The 24,656-nt window shown below is 41.2% G+C and overlaps 1 protein-coding gene across 1 annotated transcript in view; it reads left to right on the top strand.

The window, feature by feature from the left end:
• Positions 1-24,656, top strand: part of adgrv1 (adhesion G protein-coupled receptor V1) — a 108,509-nt gene that overhangs the window by 31,347 nt on the left and 52,506 nt on the right. Inside the window, exons 24-82 of the mRNA XM_039620393.1 lie at positions 265-445; positions 669-862; positions 965-1,094; positions 1,364-1,444; positions 1,927-2,066; positions 2,156-2,521; positions 2,689-2,932; positions 3,085-3,300; positions 3,395-3,610; positions 3,711-3,955; positions 4,071-4,252; positions 4,355-4,853; positions 4,994-5,300; positions 5,448-5,657; positions 6,094-6,224; positions 6,340-6,439; positions 6,560-6,739; positions 6,904-7,067; positions 7,333-7,420; positions 8,403-8,481; positions 8,562-8,700; positions 8,860-9,001; positions 9,868-10,133; positions 10,347-10,522; positions 10,634-10,761; positions 10,903-11,084; positions 11,186-11,332; positions 11,438-11,518; positions 11,655-11,919; positions 12,590-12,712; positions 13,960-14,182; positions 14,321-14,525; positions 14,678-14,824; positions 14,925-15,180; positions 15,708-15,910; positions 16,417-16,593; positions 16,833-17,018; positions 17,105-17,284; positions 17,399-17,563; positions 17,679-17,799; positions 17,877-18,000; positions 18,104-18,242; positions 18,357-18,542; positions 18,634-18,869; positions 19,056-19,204; positions 19,336-19,534; positions 19,685-19,904; positions 20,016-20,255; positions 20,429-20,578; positions 20,694-20,914; positions 21,000-21,279; positions 21,412-21,555; positions 21,958-22,129; positions 22,392-22,533; positions 22,617-23,185; positions 23,305-23,568; positions 23,675-23,792; positions 23,902-24,073; positions 24,165-24,407. Coding sequence (XP_039476327.1) covers positions 265-445; positions 669-862; positions 965-1,094; positions 1,364-1,444; positions 1,927-2,066; positions 2,156-2,521; positions 2,689-2,932; positions 3,085-3,300; positions 3,395-3,610; positions 3,711-3,955; positions 4,071-4,252; positions 4,355-4,853; positions 4,994-5,300; positions 5,448-5,657; positions 6,094-6,224; positions 6,340-6,439; positions 6,560-6,739; positions 6,904-7,067; positions 7,333-7,420; positions 8,403-8,481; positions 8,562-8,700; positions 8,860-9,001; positions 9,868-10,133; positions 10,347-10,522; positions 10,634-10,761; positions 10,903-11,084; positions 11,186-11,332; positions 11,438-11,518; positions 11,655-11,919; positions 12,590-12,712; positions 13,960-14,182; positions 14,321-14,525; positions 14,678-14,824; positions 14,925-15,180; positions 15,708-15,910; positions 16,417-16,593; positions 16,833-17,018; positions 17,105-17,284; positions 17,399-17,563; positions 17,679-17,799; positions 17,877-18,000; positions 18,104-18,242; positions 18,357-18,542; positions 18,634-18,869; positions 19,056-19,204; positions 19,336-19,534; positions 19,685-19,904; positions 20,016-20,255; positions 20,429-20,578; positions 20,694-20,914; positions 21,000-21,279; positions 21,412-21,555; positions 21,958-22,129; positions 22,392-22,533; positions 22,617-23,185; positions 23,305-23,568; positions 23,675-23,792; positions 23,902-24,073; positions 24,165-24,407 — 11,433 coding nt within the window. The remainder of the gene's footprint in view (positions 1-264; positions 446-668; positions 863-964; positions 1,095-1,363; positions 1,445-1,926; positions 2,067-2,155; positions 2,522-2,688; positions 2,933-3,084; positions 3,301-3,394; positions 3,611-3,710; positions 3,956-4,070; positions 4,253-4,354; positions 4,854-4,993; positions 5,301-5,447; positions 5,658-6,093; positions 6,225-6,339; positions 6,440-6,559; positions 6,740-6,903; positions 7,068-7,332; positions 7,421-8,402; positions 8,482-8,561; positions 8,701-8,859; positions 9,002-9,867; positions 10,134-10,346; positions 10,523-10,633; positions 10,762-10,902; positions 11,085-11,185; positions 11,333-11,437; positions 11,519-11,654; positions 11,920-12,589; positions 12,713-13,959; positions 14,183-14,320; positions 14,526-14,677; positions 14,825-14,924; positions 15,181-15,707; positions 15,911-16,416; positions 16,594-16,832; positions 17,019-17,104; positions 17,285-17,398; positions 17,564-17,678; positions 17,800-17,876; positions 18,001-18,103; positions 18,243-18,356; positions 18,543-18,633; positions 18,870-19,055; positions 19,205-19,335; positions 19,535-19,684; positions 19,905-20,015; positions 20,256-20,428; positions 20,579-20,693; positions 20,915-20,999; positions 21,280-21,411; positions 21,556-21,957; positions 22,130-22,391; positions 22,534-22,616; positions 23,186-23,304; positions 23,569-23,674; positions 23,793-23,901; positions 24,074-24,164; positions 24,408-24,656) is intronic.

Genomic DNA, 24,656 nt, shown 5'->3' with positions numbered 1-24,656 from the left:
TATTAATGTTTGAAGGTTGCTTTTGTACAGAAGATGGTTGATTTTTTAACAGCAGTCTCAACTGGAAACATGCAGGATTTTACCACTGTGTTCAAATGACAGTCGAACTTTAGAGCAGAATCCATTTTCAAACCTGAATTTGTAATAATCAATTTCTCATATGGGGCTGGAGAGGAAAGGTGGACACAGGTGGTGCTGCTGGTGCCACTGGGTCTAAACAACATGACTTTTGTCAAAATTGGCTTTTGTTCATCTTTCTGTTAGGTACTGAACCTACTGGTGTTGGATGATAACCTCCCGGAGCTTGCAGAGTCCTTTCAGGTTGTGCTGGTGTCTGCAGAGTCCGGTGATGGGAAGCCAGGCTCGACCCCCACAAGTGGAGCAAGCATTGACCCCAATAACTCTGTTAACACCATCACTGTCACAGCTAGTGACCATCCCTATGGTATTTACTACCATTCCCCAAAACACTATTTTTCTCTCAGTGTTGTTTAGTGCATAAGCACAAGTATGTTTATTTTGCTGCAAGTGGTTTATTAGGCAGCTAAAATATCATTACAATTTTCCCTCTTCTTGTCTCTGTCTTACTACTTTCATCATGCCTTTTGCCTCCTTCTTATTACATCCTCCTTATTGCTGTCACTAAACACATGAACATCCTTATGCAGGGCTGCTGCAGTTTCAGCCCAGTCCTCCAGGAGAGGGTTTGATCTCTCCAGCATTGGAACCTGCTCACATCACTGTAAACGAAGAAGATGGAGAGATTAGTTTGCTGGTGGCCAGAGCTCAAGGCATTTTGGGTAGGATCATGGTGGGATATAGAACAACCCCCTTCACAGCATCCAGCCCTGAAGACTATGAGGTTGGTTTCACTGATGATGTATTGATGAACAAGCAAATAGGTGAAGGGAAAATATGTTTTGGCTGCTCACTGGTTTCCTATTTTTCCATATGCTCCCGGCAGGACTCAGAGGGCATGTTGGACTTTCTTCCAGGGGAAAGGTTAAAGTTCATAAATATCACCATCATAGACAATCCTGTCCCTGAACTGGAAAAGATTTTTAGAGTGGAGCTCTACAATGCCGACGGAGGAGGTGGGAATTCTTAGCTGTATGATCAGCATTTTTTTCCCAGTTTTTGTCTTAAGTAGCTCTTTTTCTTACCTGTCTTTACCTTTTTTATTTAGAACTGAACTGACCCTGTATTTTGCGCTGCTGTTTTTCTGTATTCTATGTGTGGTCCCCTCCTGTGTGTTTCCCAATACCTTCACATGTGGCTGCCAACCTACGCTCCTTCCCATTCGCCCTTCAATCTTTACTCTTCTGGTGTGACACTTCCCTGATCCTCATGTTTGATCCGTCAGTGGATCATTTTCTGCATAGTGAAGGGAGCGGTAGTGGGGAGAGTGATTATCAATTGCTCCTTCCATCCTATCGCCACCATGGTAAGTAGCCCCCTCCTTTTCCCCCTCAAACTGCTTCTAGTCTCTGCTCCTTCTTCCCCACAACGGTCTGCGATGCATATACACACTCTGTGTGTGTGTGTGCATATGCATGCTTGCTATAATGTGTGTGGTATTTGCATTAAGCTGTGAGCCTCTGTGAGACAGAGCTCAAGGAGATTTATGTGGGAAAAGCAAACACCCTTTCATGGAGCAAGAAAATTAAAGTAGTTTATGTGAGCTGTTGTCTCCACATAATGTATAAAGCTTGTATTTTAATCTGATGCTCTTCAGGGTACTAGTAATATTAATATTACTTTATTTACTGGTAAGGAGACTTGTATTATCATTGGTCTGTTTTAACTGCTTGATTGATACTTTCCTCTGACCATTGGGTACATTTAATTTGCTTTAGGATCAAACTCCTAAAATGCAACCAGAATGGATTAATTGTTAGTAAAATCCATTTGATATTTTCTATGCAGCCAGCTTGGGAGTTGCATCTCGCATTACAGTCACCATTGCTGCATCTGATGATGCCCATGGAGTGTTTCAGTTTAGTCCTGAGTCGCTGTCTGTTAATGGGACAGAGCCAGAGGATGGACATAGTTCTGTGCTTCTGAAGGTCAGTGTACAACACTATTGAAAAATTAGGACCTTCCCAGTGATTGTTTATTTATCTTATGTTCTTTGTTCTCATTTTTTCTTTCCCAGGTGGATAGGTCCTTTGGTGACCTCTCCAATGTAACTCTGTACTGGGAAGCTGATCCCAGTTCTGAGGGGGAGCTTCTTAGCAGGTTTGGAAACATCACCTTTGGTGTAGGCCAGACTTCGCAGAACATTATCATCACTGTGGTCGAGGATGAGATGCCCGAGTTGGACAAGAGCTTCACTGTGTCCTTGGTTAATGTGTCACATGGTCGTCTGGGTGTCAGGACATCTGCTAATCTGACTGTGCTCGCCAGCGACGATCCATATGGTGTTTTTGTATTCGCTAATGTATCAAAGTCGGTTCGACTTCCTGAAGCTGACTCAACTGTCTCCCTCACCATCCAGCGACAGAGAGGCCTGATGGGTCAGGTGTGATCTGCAGAAGATTTAGAAACTTAATAGAAACCTTAGAAAATAAATCCAGTTAAGCTTCTGTTTTTTGACTTTTAAATATATAAATAGCTTGGATTGACAGATTTCAACTTGTGGTATCATGTATCAAATTATATATTGTTTTCCATTTTTATTTCATCTAGGTGCGAGTCACATATGGGACACTAAATGAGAAAGACCCAGAACCCTACAGGACCCCTGGGGTTGGCCGAGCCACTGAGGGGCGGGATTTTATTCCTCTGCTCGATTCTGTTGTATTCTTGGCCAATCAGAGAGAAGCAAACATCACCCTCAGAGTTTTGGATGATGAAGATCCAGAAAGGGATGAGTCGGTGTTTGTGAAGTTAATAAGCGCTCATCTCATCAGAGGAGAACAGGAGAGGCTTGGTAAGATAAAGACATGGAAAAAATACTTGTGACATATGATTTGATATGATATGATATGACATGATATGATATGACATGACATGACATGACATGACATGACATGACATGACATGACATGATATGATAAACTATCCCCTTACTGGTTCTTTCAGTTTCCAATTCCCCTTCTCTGGGTGCCAGGACTAATATTGTAGCTCAGGTGATAGTGGAGGCCAGTGATGATGCTTTTGGAATCCTCCAGCTGTCAGCATCTGCTGTCAGTGTGGCTGAACACTACGTTGGGCCCATAATCAACGTCACCCGTGTTGGGGGCATTTTTGCTGATGTGTCTGTCAAGTTCAGAGCACTGCCTTTGACCGCTAGAGTCAGTAAGTATGACTATAGAGATGAGTCTTTTCCTCTACAGTATATGTGTGAGCAACAAGGCTTGTCATTGTGTTTTCAATATGTTTAACTTTGTAGGTGAAGACTACAGCGTAGCCTCAACTGATGTTGTCCTCCTAGAAGGGGAGTCCAGTAAATCAGTACCAATCTATGTTATTAATGATGTGATCCCTGAGTTGGAGGAGACCTTCCTCATTGAGCTCATCAACCAGACGACAGGAGGAGCTCTTCTGGGAGAGGTTACACGTGCCATCATCACCATACTGCCTTCTGATGACCCTTTTGGTGCTTTTGGTTAGTAGCCCATATACAGGATCATTTTTAACCTTTCTTTATATTCACAGTTTGTCATTGTTTACCAACTTCTTCCCCCTTTTTTTTTTAATCTATCTAGTCTTCCAGGCTATTCCAGTTACAATAGAGGAGCCAGACACTAACTCTACTGTTGTCACATTACCTATTGTGCGTAATGCTGGTACTATTGGCACAGTGACAGTTAAGTGGCAGGCCACTGTCAATGGTAAACTAGCAGTAGGGGACATTAGGCCCACATCAGGAGAGGTAACGTTTGCTCCTGGAGACACCATGAAGACACTCAGTGTGGAGATTCTGGCTGACGATGTACCTGAAATTACTGAGGTAAGAAGCTGTGGGTGGAAATGTCATTGTGAATTAAGTCAAATGATACATTATTAGAAGTATTTTTACTACTTATTATTTGTTATCTTTGTCACTTTCTTTCTGTCTTTTCTAGACAATTAAGGTAGAACTAATTGATGCCAGTAATGGAGGAAACTTGGGAGCTGATACATCTGTTAATATAATAGTGCCTGCCAATGACAACCCGTATGGAACAGTGTACTTTGAACACTCTACGTACCGTGTCCAGGAGCCACTTGAGGGAGTTTATAGAGCCAATATCACTGTTCGCAGGAGGTATTTTTTTTATTTTATGATTTCTGTGTCACTACATTCACATTGAACAACCTATTCCTCTCTGCTGTCGTTCTGTTGTCATCACCATTGTCTTTATTACAGGGGTGGTCACTTTGGTCGCTTGGAGATCATGTACAGCACCTCTGAGATTGACATTGTTGGCATGGCTCAGGATAAAGGCCAGAATCTGTCAATGTACTACAACGTTCCAAAACCAGGCGTTCCAGCTGCTGCACTCCTTAGGACATTTAACCTCACCGGTCAGAGAGACCTCCTGGCTGCATGCGCTGCTGCTTGTCTGAGAGAGCGTGCATGCCAGGCCTTCTCTCTGTCATCAAGTGGGACCCCATCTTCTTGCACTTGGGTGCCATCAGGGGCTGACCAGTTGACCTCTCAGTCCCAAGTTATGACTTATGTAAAAAACATGACTGCAGCTGCTGTCTTGCTCAGTTCCCAGGCTGTGGCAGGGAGTGATTACACCCCTGTGACGGCTCAAAGAGCCTTCATGGATGATGGATCAGTGGTCGCAAACCTCACAGTCCTGATTTTGACTGATTCTTTCCCTGAAATGGATGAGAGCTTCTCCATTCAGATATTAAAGGTAAAAATCAATCATATGCTGTATGTTTATTTTGCATTAATGATGGTTTAACTTCTTTGGAATAAATTCTGTATTTGCTGTCATTAGAGTTTTATGGGAAACTGTAAAAATTAAAACTCTTTATCATGTGTTGTCTGAAGGTCGAGCTGATAAATTTGACCGTACCACAGAAGAACTTGCCCTCAGTTGGTCAACCGGACAAAGCAGTAGTCACTATAGGGGTGAATGGAGATGCATTTGGGGTATTTTTGATCTACAGCCTCAGTCCCAACACCACTAATCAGGGGCTCTATCTAGAAGTTCGAGAGGAGCCTATGGTTGTGCCTCTGGTTATAGAGAGGAGAGGAGGGAATCTGGGCACAGTCACTGTAGAATGGAGCTTTGTTGGAGGAGAGGCTTCACCAGATGCCGACTTCACGGGGACTGGAGGAACTCTGGTCTTTGATGGTATGTGCATTACTCAACAATGAGTAATAGTTTTAGGACACCTTTCTATTAAATAGTGATCCAGTGGTCCAGTGTCAGGTCCTGATCAGACCTAATAATCTGGTGGATTAGAAGAACATCTAACACTTAGGCTATGTCTGTCTGCAGGTTCTTTAAAGAAGACGGTAGAGATTGTAATCAGAGATGATGCTGTACCCGAGGACAATGAGAGTCTAATGATTGGACTTGTAAATACGGCTGGAGGAAGTCGAATCCTGCCCAGCTCTGACACTGTAACCATTGTGATACTGGCCAATGACAACGTGGCTGGGATAGTAGGATTCCATTCAGGCTCCCGCTCTGTCATTGCCAGAGAAGGTGGGTGGCTGTGTTTTGTAATTTGCAAATGTGCTTAGGGTGTGTGTACCATGTCCGCCCCATATTATTATTTATATTTATTTAGGAATCAGAGAGTACGCAGCATGCTGATGGCTTTCTGTTTATATATTGACTTTGTTAGAAGCATGATCAACTGAGATTTCTATACAACTAAAACAAGTATAATAATATTCAATTCAGAAGTCCATGAATCTAACCGTGTTCAAAAACCTGTACTTGAACTCTGATCATTTTCGTCTACGTACATCTATAAGATAAATGCATGTTTCAGACTGATTTGAAATTTAAAGTTTCTCATTTGTTGGTTGCATCGAATTTACTAAACATTGGAAATAAGGGCATATCATTAAAAAAAGACATAACCTCAGGTTACACTTGATTGCAAACATTAGAGACATTATGTTTCACCTTATAGGCGAAAAGCTGTCCCTCTTAGTGTTGAGAACGGCTCCAGGTCTGGGTAATGTTACTGTGGATTGGACTATACAAGGGCGGCTTGTACACCGAACCTTCACCCAAACCTCAGGAACCCTGTTCTTTACCAAGGTAAATAGTTTCATGGCAGAATCATAGTTAACCATGTTTATTTGACAGTTAAAGCACAAATCTGTAATTTGGCACCTCGGGGAGTAATTATATATTCTGTGCATGTCTTTTATAGGGAGAATTGAATGATACCATAGTCCTTCAGCTTCTTGATGATGCCACACCAGAGAACAAAGATGAATACAGAGTTTCATTGTCCAACATACAAACCTTTGGTAACAAACTCCACTTAGTATCTATTTGATTGATAATTGTGAGGCATATCTTTGTGTGCAAACCATAAATACCAAAAATAACTCTTCCCTGCAGACTTAATCAAACTGACTTCTACACAGGTGTTGTGGTGACGGGCCATGCTGCCCTTGATGCTCAAGGCAGTGAGGCAGTGATTACTGTGGACACCAGCGATAAGCCCTATGGCCTGCTGACTATTGCGCCAACATCCCTTAGAGTGACCACAGAGGAACGAGAACAAATTATAAAGATCTACATCAACAGAGAGTTTGGAGCCTCTGGTCAGTGGTTCAACTATGAAATAAAAAAAAGGAGAAAATAAGGCATTATTTCATGGCTTCCATTTTAACAAATTAACAAATTAATTCCTGCATACCTCTTAAAGTTTTGTATCCACTTTTATCCTTTACTTTATTACAGATAAACATTGTTTTTGTGTGTACAGGGGCGGTGAATATCACCTATGAGGTTATAAGAGGTTCTGTGCAAAACCTATCCCAGGTAGAAGGGGCTCTAGCTGAGCCGGGACAAGACTTCATGTCTGGTACCGGTTACGTAATTCTTCAGGAGGGACAGACTTCTGTTGCCATCCCTGTTACCATACTGGAGGTAAAAACTGTGACGGCCTTCCATAATGCTATATTTCTATTCATCAAACTTGACAGCATTGTTTTATAACTCACCACCGTGAAATCTTCTCACTGTGTCTCAGTAATTATATACCCTTTGAGCTTTCTTCTCATTGTTATTAGGTGTATGTGCATAATATTTGCAATGCTGAACTGGCTCAACAAGATGATAAAATAAGATCTTATTCAGTTTTTGGAGCAGATTAGGTTTGATTTGTAAGTTCACATTTTTTTTGTGTTATTAGGATGACATTCCAGAGTTGCAGGAATTCTTCCTGGTCAACATAACATCAGCAGTGCTCATCACGACTCTCGCAACTGTTCCCCAGCTAGGTATGGAAAACTGTGAGAGTGCTCCAGTCACTGCTGAGTTTTTTAGTTATGTTAACTTATACTTAACTTTGACCATAAAATACAATCTTATAACTTCTTTGTCAAATTACATTAAAAAAAAGTTTTGCTGTTTTGTTTCTTTTACATTTTACCGCTCTTGTCCAAAATATCATTTGTGTAATTTCACGAAATCGCTTTCCCTCTTTTCTTTTCCATAATTTCTCTTGCTCTGTCTGACGAGTAGAGGTTGTGTATTGCACATTGTCAGGTAAAAAGAAAATGCTCACAATGCCCAAAATCTAATAGTAGCTGATGCACAATAATAGTGTATGGTACATTGAATATCAACATTATAGTTATTTTCAAAATGCACCATGAAAGAGCTTGGTAGTTGTTGCTACTGCTTCTGCATAATCCAAACCTCAGGCCAATTTATGAATGAGTAAGTTTAGAAAGTGATGACTTGACAGAATACTACAGGCAGAATAGCACTTGGAGGTTCTCAGAATACTATCAGCCTTCTGCCTGGAGACGCACTGTAAACACACGGCAGCTCTTTTGGCAGCAATCATTATGTGGGTTGGATGGTGAGATTGATGCTTTCCATGATTGAGGAAGCCTGGGGATTTGGAGGGAGCCGAGTAGCCCTGTGTGGTGAGGAAAGAGAAAGCCAAACTAAACCCGTAGCTGGCCTCCCAGTGTCTTGGCCACAGAGTCAATGGGAAACGACTCTTCAAGAGGTCATAAATCAGTCCACCCGAAAGACTTTGCTCCTCAGACTCACAAGGCACTTACAAGAGGTGCTTCTTAGCTATAATCCTTCTCTTAAATGTAGCATGACAGAAGATAGATTTTCTACTGCTTTCTCTCTTGGTGCTTGCGCTGTAGTTACAGCCCAAAGAAATCACTGCTATTTACCATGGTAAACATGACAACCTTAAGATCATCATTCATTCCGTCTGTGATGTGGTGTCTTTCCCAGACACACAGGGTTTGGTGGCAGAAGTCAGCATTGCTGCTAATGATGGAATCAGAGGAGTCATTGAATGGACAAACACTGTGTAAGACAAGCGTCCAGAAATAACTCAGATGTTACACTGATTTGTAGATGCTCTAATAAGAAATGTGTTTTGGTTTTCAGGTTTGAAGTGAATGAAACAATAGGGTCTCTCACTCTAGTTGCCTACAGGAATAAGGGAACATATGGAAATGTTTCTCTTTCCTTCTACGCTCAGAACCTGGAAGCTCAAAAGGAGCTGGACTACAATACGAGTGAAACGGTAAGCACAGCATCAGCGACCTGAAGAAATATTTGAGTATTAACGAGGACATAATTGAATGAAACTGGAATAACTTTAATTGCCTTTCATCTAAAAGTGATTCTCAGTTCTAAACACGATGAACAAGTTTCTAAACTAAGGTGCCCTCTCTCCACCAAGGTGATCCATTTTGCTGATGGTGAAAGGTATAAGTTTGTAGAAGTGCAGATTACTGATGATGCTATTCCAGAGGGTGCTGAGAGATTCCAGCTCATCCTGTCCAAGCCTTCTCCCGGGCTGCAGCTGGGCACCAATACCACGGGTATGTAGATTAAAATGCTGTGAATTTTTTTCTTTAACTCAGCAGCCTAAGGCAGCTTATTCAAATGAGCATATTCAAATAAAAAGTCAAGACTTTCAGTTTAAAATTTGATATAAAAGTTTAAACCAGGACAACAGCTAATACTTGTTACTGATTTGGTGGCAGGATTTACAGAAATTGTACAATTTTAAAAATGTGTATTAGGCCATCTCAAGTCAGTGAATAGTTTTATATTGAAAATGGTGACCATACCAACATAAAATTGTCTTCATGCATTTAATATTGCAGTTATCTTAACTGGTAAGTATTTGTTAAACTGACTTCAAATAAGCTTAAAAGTTATTTACACTGAATTAGATATAGAAATATATACTAAAGACACCTGGTTTGATATTATTATTATTATTATTATTTATTATATTTATTATATCAATACATACTCATGCTACAGTAGTGTTTGGTCTGTTTGTGTTGCTGGTAAACTGATGTACTCTGTGTAATCACATTAAGAAAAAAAATTGAGTTGTCAGATGTTGTTTATAAAATAAGTAAAAATAAGTATGATTAAGTATGTTTAGCCTGTTGCTAGGCTTTTGCTAGGCAATGTTATAGCGTCATAGTAAATCAACATTTGTGAATATAAATGAGATGTCCTTGTTATTAACTTGAAACAATTTTCATAAGACGTTATAGGTGCATAAATGCTAAAAAAAAAAGGTCATTTTAGCCCATTGGTAGTAGGCTGCTTGGTTAGATGATGACATCATCATGTCTGAGATAGATAAGAATCTTTGAGGCTCTAAGATGTGCCTGTGTGCCAAATTTGATCGATATAATACATAAACTACTTACTTCTTTTCTTATAGCAACTGTAACTATACTGGCCAGTGATGATGGACACGGTGTAATTTCTTTTAACACCACCAAGCATTTCCTGTTGAGAGAGCCCACCTCTCTGTCAGGCCTGAGTGAGAGCGTGGCCAACCTATATGTGGTTCGAAACCCAGAGGAAGGCACATTTGGCACCGTATCTGCTCAGTTTACCATCACTGATGCCAACGGCACCCAAGCAGAGGGCGATTTGATACCTACACAGGGGTTTGTGGTCCTGGAGGATGGAGTCAGATTTAAGGTGAACAAAATGAGATTTTTACAGCATACAAACTGATGCGTTAGAAAACATCCATACACGTGTGTCAGTTTTCCTTTTATTTTTCATTCCAAGCCTTAAAATTGCACCTTATAGTAGTCATCTGTAATTACAATAATTATCAATTTATCATTTCAGAATTGTTTTGTGTGTGCATTTTCTGATTAATGATGACTCACATTTGTGCTGTTTCAGATGCTGGAGATTAGGGTAGTGCTTGATGCTGAACCTGAAGGGAATGAAACCTTCAGAGTGACCCTGTCAAGCCCAACAGGAGGTGCACGGCTGGGTGACCAGCTCCAAACTTTCATCACCGTCCTGGAGAACTTAGCTCCTTCTGGCCTGTTTCGAATTGGACCTTCTCTCAACAGGTCTGAGCACAGATGCATTAAAATCATCATAAACTTTGAAAAGATGTTTCTGAGTGTGCTCAGACACTCTTTTATATACTTAGTCCTATTCATTTTGTGTTATCTGTACAGAACTAGCACTGAAATTGTCGCAGAGGAAGGTGGCAGAGCGGTCTTCCTCACTGTGTCTCGCAGTAATGGTTTGGAGTCAGCAGTCAGTGTGGAATGGGAGATTCAGTCTGGCACTGCTGTTGCCTCAGGTCAGACCAATAAAAGTTTAAATTTAAAGCCACCCCAACCTACCAAAGTCTCTTAAATTCCTCTCTTTTCTATTCTGGCTCCTTTATTTTGTTCCATTGTTTGTTATTTTTTTATGATTCCTTTTTTCTCTTTTCTTTAAGGGGGTTACGTGCCAGTCATAGGCGTGTATCAGACCTTTGAAGACAGTCCAACTTCTGCTTGGTGCTCACTTCCTGAGGGACCTTCCTTGCTGGCTGTGAGGCTAGATATGAGGCCCACTTTTGGATCCTCTCACACCTTGGCCACTTTGTATCAATGGCAGGGTGTTTTCGTGCCAGTAGAGGTATACTAGCAACACTGTATTTAAAACGTGGTGGTCCTGGTACAATTAAGCATCACCTCCATTGTTAGCTTAAAAATCTCTTTCTCTTTTTGTTGTTACAGTCTGTTACGATTCAGGACCCAGGCAGATGTGTTGGGTTTGCAATAAATGGTTCTACCTACATAGGCATTACACATAGTGGCCTTCCTTTCTCCCCTGCTGCCAACCTCAGCATCTTTAAATTGCAGAAGGATCTCAATATCACATTGGTAATTCTGAACCCAATAATAATACAACGTCTGTCAAGTTTTCTTACATTACTATAACACTTTGATGTCTTCTTGCATTATGTCTGCATAATTTGATTTCTTTAGGAACAAGTCTTGGGTGTTGAAGCCCTGGATGTGAAACACTTCTCCACTGAAGGCAGAGATTATCTGATAGCGTCAAGCCAGGTGACGATGACCACTGAAACAGACTTTTAATTATTTACTTTAATGTCAAAATTATTACAAATATGCAGATGCTCCTCGTGTAAGGTATTCAAAACCTTTTATGACTAAAATTACTTTCATCTCCTTGATGCTGCAGATTTTCATTTGGACTGGAGGCTCTTTTACGCTTCACCAGACTCTTGACTTCAAACAGGACATCCTCAGTGCAACTGCATTCACTCGTGCAGACACTCCCTACTTGCTGGTGTGCATAGACAGACAGAATGCGAGCTGCTTCCTACTTCGGTGGACCAGTGGAAGATTTCAGAATCCACAGCCTCTCCCGATTTCTGGCAGAGCAAGTCAGGTGGAGAAAATCAACAGAAGAACTGAGGACATTCTTCTGTTGGTTGCTGTTGAAGGTGATCTTTCTTGCTTTGGCATGAAATGTGTGAATGGTGCAAGTTTTATGTTGAATTTAAATTCATGTATATCTATATTTGAAGATAGGTGACCAGAAGAATTAAGCAAAATTGGAATAAAATACACATAAATTCCTAAAACACTGGTGCAGAGATTGCATATTTACCATATTTAATCAAGTGCGTGTAATCTGCAGTATGCCAAAATGATGGTTTGGTTTTTGCAGCAGCCATTTTTTCTGGTTGAAGTGTTTATGTGTATTGGGCAGCGGTTAGATCTTGGTTAGCTTAGTACAAACAAACTGCTGATACTTCAGAAGGAAAACAGAAATATTTGTATCTATTACATTGTTCTGTTGTCTCAGTTAAGTTTGCAAAATTTACAATGTCGACCAGGCCATGTATTTATACTATGCTCTGTATATTTTGACGAGACATAATCCTTCAGAGTCTAAAAAAAGCGGCGAGTGTTTTTGGTTCAGACCCCTTGTGGGTTTATGGGAAATGCCTTAGTGTGGAGCGGAGCAGAGCCACACATTGGCCCAGAGTTTGTAATTTGTCAGTCCTGGGTGTGTCAGCGAGGCCAGTGGTTTCTTTTTACACAAACATGCTATTCTAGTGTGAAAGAACTTAAGTCTGTATTTGTTTTCATGTGCCTGTATTTTTTCAGGTCTGTTTCCATCCTGTGAGGTGTTACAATGGAGCTCAGAGCAGGCTTCACCACAACTCCATCAGTCTATTCCTCACCCTGGCCTCACATCTATTCATTCTTTCACTGATACTTCTGGAGTCGGTAAGCACAACTGTCACAAACTGCCGTGTGATGATACAGTGTTGTCTGTAAACATCTGGAGAACAGTCTTGTATTGGACAGTACTCATAGGATGACAGTGCCTCATTTACTAGGATAATGATACACACAAAGAAACAATTAACCCTTTTTATGGTGAAGATGTCTGACTTAGCCTTGACATACTGGGTCAAAATCTCATCTTAGTTAATTATGCATTTCATTTTTTGAAACTCAGACTCTGAAGAGAGACCACACAATGAGCAAAAACTAAAGGTGTGCTGCAGCACAGGGAGAGAAGGCATCCATATACCAGCAAAAGATGCAAATCATCAGCTGACTGTCTATGTAAATCTATAAACTTTGACACTAAGATATTTTACGCATGAAGTCTTTTGAAATAATAACTACACGCTTACTGCTTCCATAGGAGTTAAGAGAGTAGATACTGACTGCTATCTACCCTCTAAATTCCTATGGAAGCAGTAAGTGTGATGCTAATCAGATGCAAATAATCAACTGACCATTAGCTAGCATGAAAGCACAGTTTTTTCTTTAGCATTTTAGCATTCAGATGCATGTTATCACAATGCCAGAATCTTCCCAGGAGTGGCTGTCTCAGCAAAAAGACCGTGCACTGCTCAGAGAAATTGCAAAAAACCTAAGAGCTATATGTCAGACTCTAAGGGCCTCAGTTAGCTTGTTAAATGTTAACGTTCATGACAGTCCAATTAGCTTGCCTGGAGGGGTTGCCAGGAGAAAGCCTCCTCTCTTTGAAAAGAATATGGCAACACTGTGGTTTGTTCAGTTGCCTCTGAGCAAACCACAAGACTTCTAGAACAATGTCCTTTGGATAAACAAGACCAAATTGGCCATAATGCACAGTGCCATGTTTGAGATACTGTCCATAAATAAATGCCCACAAACCTCAATGAACTGAAGCAATGTTGTAAAGAATAGTAAGCCAAGATTCCTCCGCAAGGATACAAGACTGATAAAGTCATGCAGAAAATGATTACTTCAAGTTTTTGCTGCTAAAGGTAGCTCCTCAAACTACTGAATCATGGTGTGTACTTAGTTCTCCACAGTGCTGTATAGAATCCTGTGAAAGCTTTCTTTTTCATGTGACTGTATACTGTACTGTACACAGTTTTTTCAATAATGATGTAAACTCACTTAAAGTCTGAGGTTTGAAAAACTGTGTTCTATGTGGCATTCAAACACCTTAAAGACTTTTCTCTTTTTCACAGCTTATGCTCTGCTAGCTGGTAGAAATGGTTCAACACTGTACTCCTGGAGGCCTGATGTAAAGCTGTTCACCATGATCCTGAGGGCCCCTCCAGCCATTAGCTTCTCCTCTCTCATGGTTCCATACTTCAATATCACAAAGATCCTCTTGGCTTCTTCCAAGGACAATAGCTCCACTGTTTATGAATTTACTTCTGTCTCCAATCAATCTGATTTCATACCCAGGTATTCAGATTGTGTGAAATTGTACATTTTATTATACAAGGTGAAGACACAGTAGTTTTTGTTCAGAAAAAAAAGAAACATATCTTCAAAGAGAGTTATGAAATGCTTGTTGTGTTTCCTTTACTTTCTCACATTCAGTTTTGGGGAGTTGCACTTTGCGCCAGGTGATAGTGAGCTGGAGATAGCCGTGAACCTCATAGATGATGACATCCCTGAGGTGCAGGAGCAGTTCCTGGTCAGGCTGAAGAATCCAAAAGGTGGAGCTGAGATTGGATTTGGTGGTCAGGTGAAAGTAATTGTCCCAACCAACGATGATGCCTACGGAGTCATCGGCTTTGCTCAGGTAAGAGGATAAACCTTTTCATATTAGACAGCTTGTGCATTTGCCCAAAATGTCTATCGTGTTATTGTCTCAAATTATTTATTTGCAATATATTGAATACATAAAATGTGTTTTATTGCAATCTAGAAGTATTTGTTATTGCATCTCTACAGAACTCTCTGTCTATGGAGTTGGAGGAGTTGGAGCAAAATAATCAAATTTCTCTAAGTGTGGAGAGAAGAAGAGGGAGTTTTGGCAGACTCACTGTTCACTGGGCTGCCAATGGTAGTTTGGCAGACATTTATCCAACTTCAGGAGTGGTGAGCAGCACTTCCTCTGTTATACATAAGACACATGATGTATTGACAACATGTTGGGAATTTAATGTAATTTAATGTAAAACGTTATTTTCTATCACAGGTTACTTTTTCAGAGGGCCAAACAGTAGCTATCATATCACTGGCTGTGATAGCAGATGGTGTCCCAGAGTTACAGGAGTATGTCACAATCATCCTCCGTGATGTCACCACTGTGGGACTTCAAGACCTACGACAGGCTGCAGTCATTGACCAGCGACGGGCTCAAGCTCAACTCACCATCTTACCAAATGGTTCGCCCTATGGAGTGATTGGATGGCATCTCGACTCCCAGTTTACACTAACACAAGAACCACAGAGTAAGAATTTCTGTGAAAATAAATGGATGGGTGGATTATTGAACAAGGCTCAGTCAGTAAATGTAGGTTTTTATTGGATCTCAGTGAAAGAGGTTTGATGTAGTGTAATTAACTTCAGATAAATTATTGTTAATCTATTTAAATACATTCCTCAGTCGCAGCTTCTGTTAATTTAGCTTGCTGTGTTTGAGACTTTCTTGAAAAATCACAGAATACCAAGTTTTTACTTTTGTGGTCAGTTTACAGTAATCACACTGAGATTTACCGTAAAAGAGATTTGCTGCGATTTCCAGCCATGCCAGGGAAGCCTGAATCGTAGAGTAAAAGTCTTTGAAATATTCTCGACTTACCTGGGATTTTTTTTTTACTGCTTGTTAATATTCTTGTTGCCTGGTTGTTATTTCATCTTTAATTATATGACAGGTCTTCTATACATTTATACAGCATATAGAATGGTTTTGTAATTATTTCTGTTGTGTTTTATCACTGACTTATTTACCACAATGCAATTTCTTTTCAACCTGCAGGGTTTCCAGTCAATGTGACTCTCTCCATTGTGAGGGAGCAGGGCTCCTCAGGTGAGGTGGTAATCTATTACACAACCAGGCCAGCTCTATACAACCCCCCCTCCAACCAAGCCACCGCAGGAAAAGACTACGTTTCCAAAGATGACACCATTGTCATGATAAATGGTGCTACCGTGGCCCTTGTTACTGTTACAGTCCTACCGGTAAGGATGTGCTGTTGAGCAATAGAAAGGTTTATTAATTCAACTTAAGTAGAGAAGAAACAAGATATAGTTTAGCTTCTGTCAACAATCATTTGGTAGCAAATAGGACCAAAATAGTGTTATTATAAAGAAAAAACTGTGAGAATGCTTACTGAAATCGGTGAAAATATTAAATCAGATTCTTTATCTTATAATTCCTGCACTGACAACCATTCAAACTGAGGATCAACAGAGACCAGATCTGTGTCTATCTAAACACTAGACTTTAAATGCTGAGCAATCACTAAAGGAATATTCAATCAGGGAAGAAATAACCATTAATCCTCATTAAACTATCGCTTCTTTTAGCCTCCCTTATTTAAATTTGTATTAAATTTGCACAGTTTGAGGTTACTGTTGTTTTCAAATCTTAAGATTTATAAAAATCATTGTGAATGTAAATAATGGTTTTCTATTATTTCGTGTTTTCATGTATGTATGTATTTTTCATGTTTTTTTTTTCTAAGGATGACATCCCAGAGCTGGCAGAGAGTTTCCTGGTAAATATCACTAAGGTGGAGCTCGTTAGTGGGTCAGTTGGAGCAGGGCAGCCCAGTGTGAAGAGACCTGGTATGGAGGTAGCAGAGATCACGATCCAGGAGAATGATGATCCCCGAGGGATTCTCCAGTTCAATGTTTCTGAGGTGAGGTGAGCATAGGACATTACAGAGAGGTGAGCTTGACACTGAATTATTGAGGTTGTTGGGAAACCTCCAGTTTGATACCTTTTTTAAAAAGCTTGTGATACAGAAATAAGTAAGGTATAACTGTGAAACATCAAAAAAGGCTAAATTAATAATAAAAAGTAACATCCTTAAAGATGTTTCATTCAAAAAATTATATTTCTTAATCATTAAAAATTTCTTCTGAATTTCTTGTCTAGGATACTGCTGGAAGCGTCATCCTGGCCTATGAGATACCACCACCAGACAATGTTCTCCTAATATCAGTGTTGCGACTCGCTGGTACAGTTGGAAGACTTCTTGTCTACTGGGAAGCTCAGCCAGTCACTGCTAATCTTAATGACTTCAGCCCCCTTTCTGGAAACATCACCTTTCAGGATGGGCAAGTGAGTTCATATTTGTCCCATGTTGAAATTAATTCACAATAAATATCACATGAAGTCACTATATGAGGCTGCTCAACTATTTCTAGAGAGAAGCCACAATTGCCATCACCATCATAGACGATGAACAGGTGGAGCCTTTGGAGACCTTCACAGTGAATTTGCTGCGCGTGATTGGTGGTGCTCGACTCGGAAAAGTGACCTCAGTGACTGTAAATATTCCATCAAATGACTCGCCACTCGGACGATTTGGATTTCAGAAACGAGAGGTGAAACTAACACATCTCTGTTGGCATCAATTTCAAACTTAAAACTGACGGTTATTGTTCTATTCAGTGTAGAGTAAACAACATAAATAATCATCTTGCCTAATCCTCTACAAGGTTGCTGTCAGTGAACCAGAGTTTGTGGATGATCCATCTGCTGTGGCAACACTAACAGTGCTGCGCAGTACGGCAGGTGTGGGTGCAGTGACACTGGTGTGGCAGCTGGAAGTCCGCGCTGCAGGGGACCTCTCACCTTTAAATGGAACTCTTGTTTTCAATGAGGTACAGTAGAAAAAAAGGCGACTTCGAGTATCCACCAGTTTGTAGTCTCAATCTGACATGTTATGCATATATACCGGATAGTAAGTTTCTTCTTTAATTCTCCTTTACGTTTCAGACTGAATCTATGAAGTCATTTGTGATCAGAGCCCTTGCTGACACTGTAGTGGAAGGAGAAGAGCATTTCACTGTACAGCTGTTTCCTGCAGATAGTGGTGCTGTCATAGACCCCTTGAATGGTTAGTATGTGAAAATAAAATGTCAAAATGCAGGTGCACATTTTGAATTCAGTAATCATCGGTCTAGTCCTCTATAGGTATGGCCACCATCACTATCAGGGGAGACAAAGCTGCCCTGGGGATTATTGGGATAGTAGAGTCCTCTAGGAGCATCCTCATTGGAGAACCTCAGGGGAATTACAATGGGAGTGCCAGAGTCAGGTGAGATAATTGTCTTGCTTCAACCTGTGAAGACAAACAAGAGCTCTCAATTGGAAAACTTGTCATGTTAAAACAATGCATGCAATGTGTTTCCTTCTTCCAGCCTTGTGCGAGGGCCAGGTGTGTTTGGAGAAGTACAGGTGTACTGGAATATCACTCCAGCTGCAGTTTCTGAGTTTGAAGCAACCTCTGGCACTGTGACTATGAGAGATGGACAGTCTACTGCTACAATTACTATTAAGGTATTGAGCAGTGTTCATTGGAAAATTGTGGCATTGTCTCTATCTGTTTATTTGAGGACGTGATGACAAGGGATTTCCATAAAATTATGACAGTCACATCTTTTCTGATGTTAGGTCTTGGATGATGAACTTCCTGAGACGCGCCGTGAGTATCAGCTTACACTGACCTCTGCTACTGCAGGACTGGACATAAGTCCCACGGCCAGGCATGCCAGAATTATTATGGCAGCAAGTGACAACCCATATGGCCTTTTCTCTTTCGCCCAGAACCAGATCAATACAACTGAGAAGGAGGGAATGGTAAAGTCATAAAAAAATACCCTGGTACATGATATATCATCTGGTGTAGTTTCATAACACAAAGCAATATCATTTAATTTCTTTTCTTCAGGTTAATGTGAGTATCATTCGCTCCTTTGGTAATGAGGGCAGTGTGTTGGTGACCTATGAGTCATCAAGTAGCACAGCACTCAGTGGATTGGACTTTGCTCCAGCTTCAGGCCAGCTGCTATTCACCCCTGGCCAGAAGTTGCAACAAGTGGCCTTGCGTATCCAGGATGATAGTCTTCCAGAGGGGCCTGAGGTGTTTTTTGTTAACATCACTGCAGTGGCACTAGTCAATATCAGGTAAGAAAGGTTAAGAAGGTGCATTAGATTTATAATCTTGTTGAGAGGGTTCTGTTATTCCATATATATTGCTGATTGCAAGGATGCAAATAGAAAAAATCCATGCTTACCAGTGCCCTAAAATATCTGCTGATATGAAAGACTTAATGGGCAACTAGTTGTTCTGTGTCTCCCTCTTGTGGCCAGCAATGTTGACTACACTGTGAGAGAGTCAGGTCTACAACTGGACCAGCCTCCAGCCGTAGGCAGCATCTCTTCTCTTGCTGTCATCATACTACAGAATGATAATGTTGAAGGTATCCTGGAGTTCAGGCAGGACTATGTTAACATTACAGGTAACCAAAGCAAGCACTTTTTTGTCTTGTAAAATGCTGAAGTTGCACAATTTGCTACAAACTGTTTGACTTAATTGTAAGCTTATTTCTGTATAAATAATCCTTTTTTATCATGCCTTTCTTGCTTCCAGTTGAAGAGGATGTTGGCACTGTGCTGATCCCAGTGGTGAGAAGACTGGGCACATACGGGCGAGTCTCTGCTCAGTTTTTTTCTAGAAGCTTGACCGCAGCACCTGATCTCGACTATATCCTGTATAATGGCTCAGTGACATTTGTGCATGGACAGAATACCAGCTACATTAATGTCACTATCATAGATGATCTGGACAGGTGAGAAGAATAACTAAAAAAATATCTACATGTCTACCTTAAAGTGTACAGTATATTTATTCCACACACAGATGCACACCTATATGAAAACACACAGTTAACAAAAAAGACGTTATTTCATTCTATAACTACTGTAAATCTCCTCCCTAGTGAATATGCAGAGGTATTTGAGGTCGTGCTGATTGGAGCTACAGAGGGTGCCGTTCTAGGCTCCCAAAATGTTGTGAGGGTAACCATCGGTAAGAGTGACTCTCCAAGCGGGGTTGTCCGTTTCCTCAATGAAAGCCTAATCACCGTGGCCAATCCTAACTCCACTCTGAAACTCAGTCTGGTTTTGGAGAGATCAGGCGGCCTTGTGGGCAATGCAACGGTATGAGGAACAATGCTATAAAAATAAATCACATCATTGCAGCTTACTGCTGGAGCGCCTTGGTTTCCATGGTGACATCATACAGTTCAAACTAGCCCTCTCTTTTCACAGGTTGCTTGGATAATCCTTGGCCCTAACAGTAGAGAGGCTCTTCCCCTCATCAATACTGACATTAGAGGACCTGTGAACGGGTCCCTGTTCTTCAAGGATGGAGAGAAAAGCACGCACACCATAGAGCTGCGGATTCTTCCTCATGGGGAAGTAGAGGTGGAAGAGACATTTGTTATAGAGCTCAGTATTCTGTCTGGAGAGATGGATGTTGATCCTCAGGCTAGTTCCATAACACTGAAGGTATTTCACCATGTAATGACTTCAAACTTGATTTCACCATCATTAATCAGTTTGCTCATATTGTTGCGCACAGTTTCTCTTTCAAAGCACTTTTTTCCGCTGAAGGCAAGTTGTACTGGAATTAAGCCCGGCACCTCAATCATTCCTATTCTCCCAATGTTTTTGTCTGTCAGATAGAGAAGTTTGGTGATCCCAATGGTATCGTCCAGTTTACTGAGGATGCGCTTCGAGAGCGTGTCTACAATGAATCCACAGAAGCAGAGGGCCCATTGAACATTTCCTATCTGATTATGCGTAGAGAGGGTGTCATGGGTAACATCACGGTATGGTGATATCTTAAATATACATTTACTATATACTAATAATATCCAGTATTCCTGCTTAAACTAAAAATATAATACTTTTACTTTCGTAAACACAACCATATCGTATCCTCAGGTGCACTGGCGAATACAGAGTGACTCAGATACTGCAGGTGACTTTCTAGCCTTAACTGGCTCAGTGATGATTCGGGAAGGCCAAAGAGAAGCAGAAATCGTCCTTAAGCTGATGCCCGATACAGTGCCAGAGCTAGAGGAGCTCTACATTCTTCAGCTCACATTTGTGGAGGGTGGGGGTACTCTGGATGCCAACCCGAATCTGATCAGAGCTCGCATCAGGTTTGTTATTTGATCAGTTAGAAATGGTAGTAGAAAAATCACAGACTGAATGACCTTAAAATGACTATTCCTCTCTCGCCCATAGGGTGCCTGCTAATGATGAGCCTCATGGGGTTTTTTCTTTGAACTCCAAGCAGCAGTTTATAGTAGTCTCAGGCTCGGGGTCAGAGGTCAGCAGAGCTATGGTTATAAATGTGACACGGCTTGCTGGGCTATTTGGCAATGCTAGTGTAGGCTACAGGATCACAGGTGGGATAGATGAAGTGATAGACATAACAGAGATACTGGGTGGAAAAGCTGAAGGACGACTGCTTTTAAAAGAGGGACAGAGCTTCAGTGCTATTTCTCTACCCATCAGCAGCCAGGTGAGAAAAAGCATGTTTAATGACTCGTGTATAGAGAATTACCCTTACACAAAGTGAACACACCTTCTACAGTACAATAGTTTATAATATCTCGAATCCCTTGTTTATTTCACCTGTTTCTTCCCACTGCAGGCATTTTTGTCAGTGGGTGCAAGCATCACGGCAGAGCTCACTGATGTTAGACTTGTCAGTGCCGTCCTTGGCTCTTTGCCACGCCTTCTTCACGAGGCCAGAGTTGCTACAGTGATTGTACCTGAAGAAGCTGCTAACTCAGAGGTGAATTGTACATTTTTTTTTCTACATGTAAATTACCTTACCTATAAGACAGAAACTGTTGCCAGTTATCAGAGCTGCTACTGAGAAAGACACTCGTGGAGATACGCTCACTGTGTGCGTTTGCAGGTGTTTCTTTAGTTAAAAATACCTTCATCCATTATAAACATGGAATTATGTGTCAGTTTTTTCTGAGTCAGGGTAGAGTAAATTACACAGATATTGACAAAAAATTGATTAATAATTATCGGTTTATCAGTCATTTGATGACAAACCTTCATATTTAGCACTGTATTCATCTGACTCCTCTCTGCATAGGTTTTCAGATCAAATATAACCTTTCTACTTTATGTAAAGGCAAAGTAACACCATTATTAACTGTCCTCTATCATTTTTGTTCTGTAGGTTGGCTTTGCTTCACTGGCTCTGCAAGTTTCAAGCGTGGAAACTGGGATTTGTGTGGCAAATGTGACACGAAAAGGGCTGTTTGGAGACATCCGGGTGCAATGGAAGGCTGGGTATCCTTTAGGAGAGACTCTGCCTGGCTTTAAAGCCGGAGCTATTATCCCAAACTCAGGTAAAACAGTGAGAAAGAGATAAGGATTGAGCTCTGAAACACTTAAGTTGTGTAGTATTTTTTTCACTAAAATTTTCAAGGTGTAACAGTTGAACATATTCATGTGGAATATTTTTGCCTCTCTATTTGATCAGCCATGAGTATAAATTATTTGTCCTTTGATGGCAGTATGCCACTCTGAGCTTCATCTTAGTGTTTCTGCGCACTAAACGCTGCACGTCCTCTTCTAACAGTTGATAGTGAGCTTCTTCTTTATATTTAGGTTCACTAACCCTGGCCCATGGAGAAAGGAGTAAAGCCATATCGCTAACAGCAGTTGCCGATTCATTGGATCCAGCTTCTTATGCTATACACCTCACCGCTGCTGCCTCCAGCTCTGCTGGAGCTGGTGCTGTCAAGTTCAGGTAGTTGGTACACTGAATATTGGACTGCTACTTACTCATTGAATTTCACATGTGACCTCACTCTGATTCCTCTCCCTGCACAGGTCAGGTTTTACAGTAGCAGAGGTGGAGCCACTGGGGATCTACCAGTTTTCCCCTGATTCCCGCCAGGTTGTTATTGCGGAAGACATCCAGACTATTACACTTTATATTCAGAAACTTTACGGTTCTCGTAGCAATACTACCTACCTGTCATTTAGAACAACAGCAGGGAGCGCAACAGCAGGAGAGGACTTTTTGGCTGTACCAGATGGCCGTTTAGTCTTCAACTCACCTCACCAAACCAACGCTTCGTTAAGCCTTTCAGTGCTTGATGACTCCCTTTCCGAACCTGATGAGTACTTCCATGTAAACCTGACAGGTGTTCAAGTTCTTAATCAGGACTTAGCGTGGGCACATACCTCTCCTCGCCTTAACCCTCAGTACAGTGCCGCCACCGTCACCATCCTGGCTAGTGATGCAACTGGTGGAATACTGAGTATTGGACCTGATCTGATCCAGGTACAAGAGGACAGAGATGAGGAAACCCAGCAGGAGCGCAGAGTAGTTCTGAGGGTGCGCAGGTCTGCCGGTTTTGATGGGGCTGTGCGGGTTCGAGTCCAAGCCTATGGAGGTGTGTGTTTGTTTTGCTGCATGTCTTTTACATCGACATTGTGGGACAGTGTATTGTGTTATTTAGTGTAATGTGTAAAAATTTTCTCTAACTTTTGTTGTGTTTTTTTTTTCTTTTAGATGGAAGTACAACTCAGCTACCCATCAATCTAAAACCTGTTGGGAACCTTGCAAAGGAAGAGCAGGACTTCCGCTTGGTGTCCCCTATAGTGTCCCTGCAGGCTGGTGAGAATGAGACAGAGGTTATCCTCTTCATCCTGGATGACTCAGAGCCTGAGGGACAGGAAGTATTCTATGTTTACCTCAGTGATCCAGAGGGAGGAGCGCAGATCACAAACACTTCACTCCAGGGATTTGGAGCTTTTACCAAAATTACTATTCTTGGTAAATGCATGAAAGAGGCTTTATGGTATATGTTCTAATAACTATGTAATGTGGATTCCTCTATTTTAATTGTTTTGTTTTCTCTGTTTCTTTCCTTTCACACCAGGGAGTGACTTCCATAATGGCATTGTAGGATTTAGCCTTAATTCTCTGATGGGAAAGGTTTTGGATGAAGATTCAGAGAATCGAACTGCTCTGCTCTCTCTGCAGAGACAGGAAAACAGGTAATGAAACACACTTTTTTTCTCATTTCTGCTTAAGAAGTGGCGTTGATAAAACGATATCTCCATTATAAATGTGTTTTTTCCTTACGCCATTTTTCCCTCCGCTCAGAGCTTTTGAGGATCTGCAGGTCTTCTGGAGAGCGACCTTCAACAAGACATCGCTAACTCTTGTCAATAATGGAGTCAACCTAACTACACAGCTTGTTCGGACCTCAGGAACAGCGATCTGTAGGAGAGGCGAGATAATTTGCACTCTCACTCTGGAGGTTGTGAATGATGATGTAAGGCAGGCAGTGGATGTAGACACGGGCAATTTTATAGCATTTGTCCTTTATTTCTAGCCTTGAAATGTGCTAATCTATTCTACTGTAGGAACCAGAATACCAGGCATGGTTCCTAGTGGAGATTTATCAAGTGGGTGCTGGAGCTACCATTAATGAGACCACCCGTTTTGCCAACATCACCTTAGCAGAGAGCGACAACCCAAATGGCGTTGTGTACTTTGCTGTGGGCCACAGACTCCCCATCGCCACCCTGACAACAACAAGCCTCATCCTCCAAGTTCACAGACAAGCAAGCACAGCTTCTGCCATGTCTGTACAGTATCGGACACTGGTAAGAGACAACGGCATGCTTTATGTAGAAATTAAGCACTGGTAGAACTGGGGTATATGCAGCTGATTGATTTGGTCTTTAACCAACATGGAATCATTTATGTTTGGCAGCTGTGGCTATGTGTGCTAATCAGTGCTTCAGTCCCCAATGCTATCAGTCCACACGTCAAAGGGCAAGATACTGAACCTTAGATTGTCTCCAATGCATTTGGGTGTGAATGAAATGTGTGACTGTTAGAAAAAGTACTCA

This window comes from Oreochromis aureus, linkage group 12 (genome assembly GCF_013358895.1).
Source record: "Oreochromis aureus strain Israel breed Guangdong linkage group 12, ZZ_aureus, whole genome shotgun sequence".
In the NCBI taxonomy this organism is placed as follows: Eukaryota; Metazoa; Chordata; class Actinopteri; order Cichliformes; family Cichlidae; genus Oreochromis; species Oreochromis aureus.
Note: the sequence above shows the minus strand (reverse complement) of the source record. Positions and strands in the feature narration are given on the sequence as shown.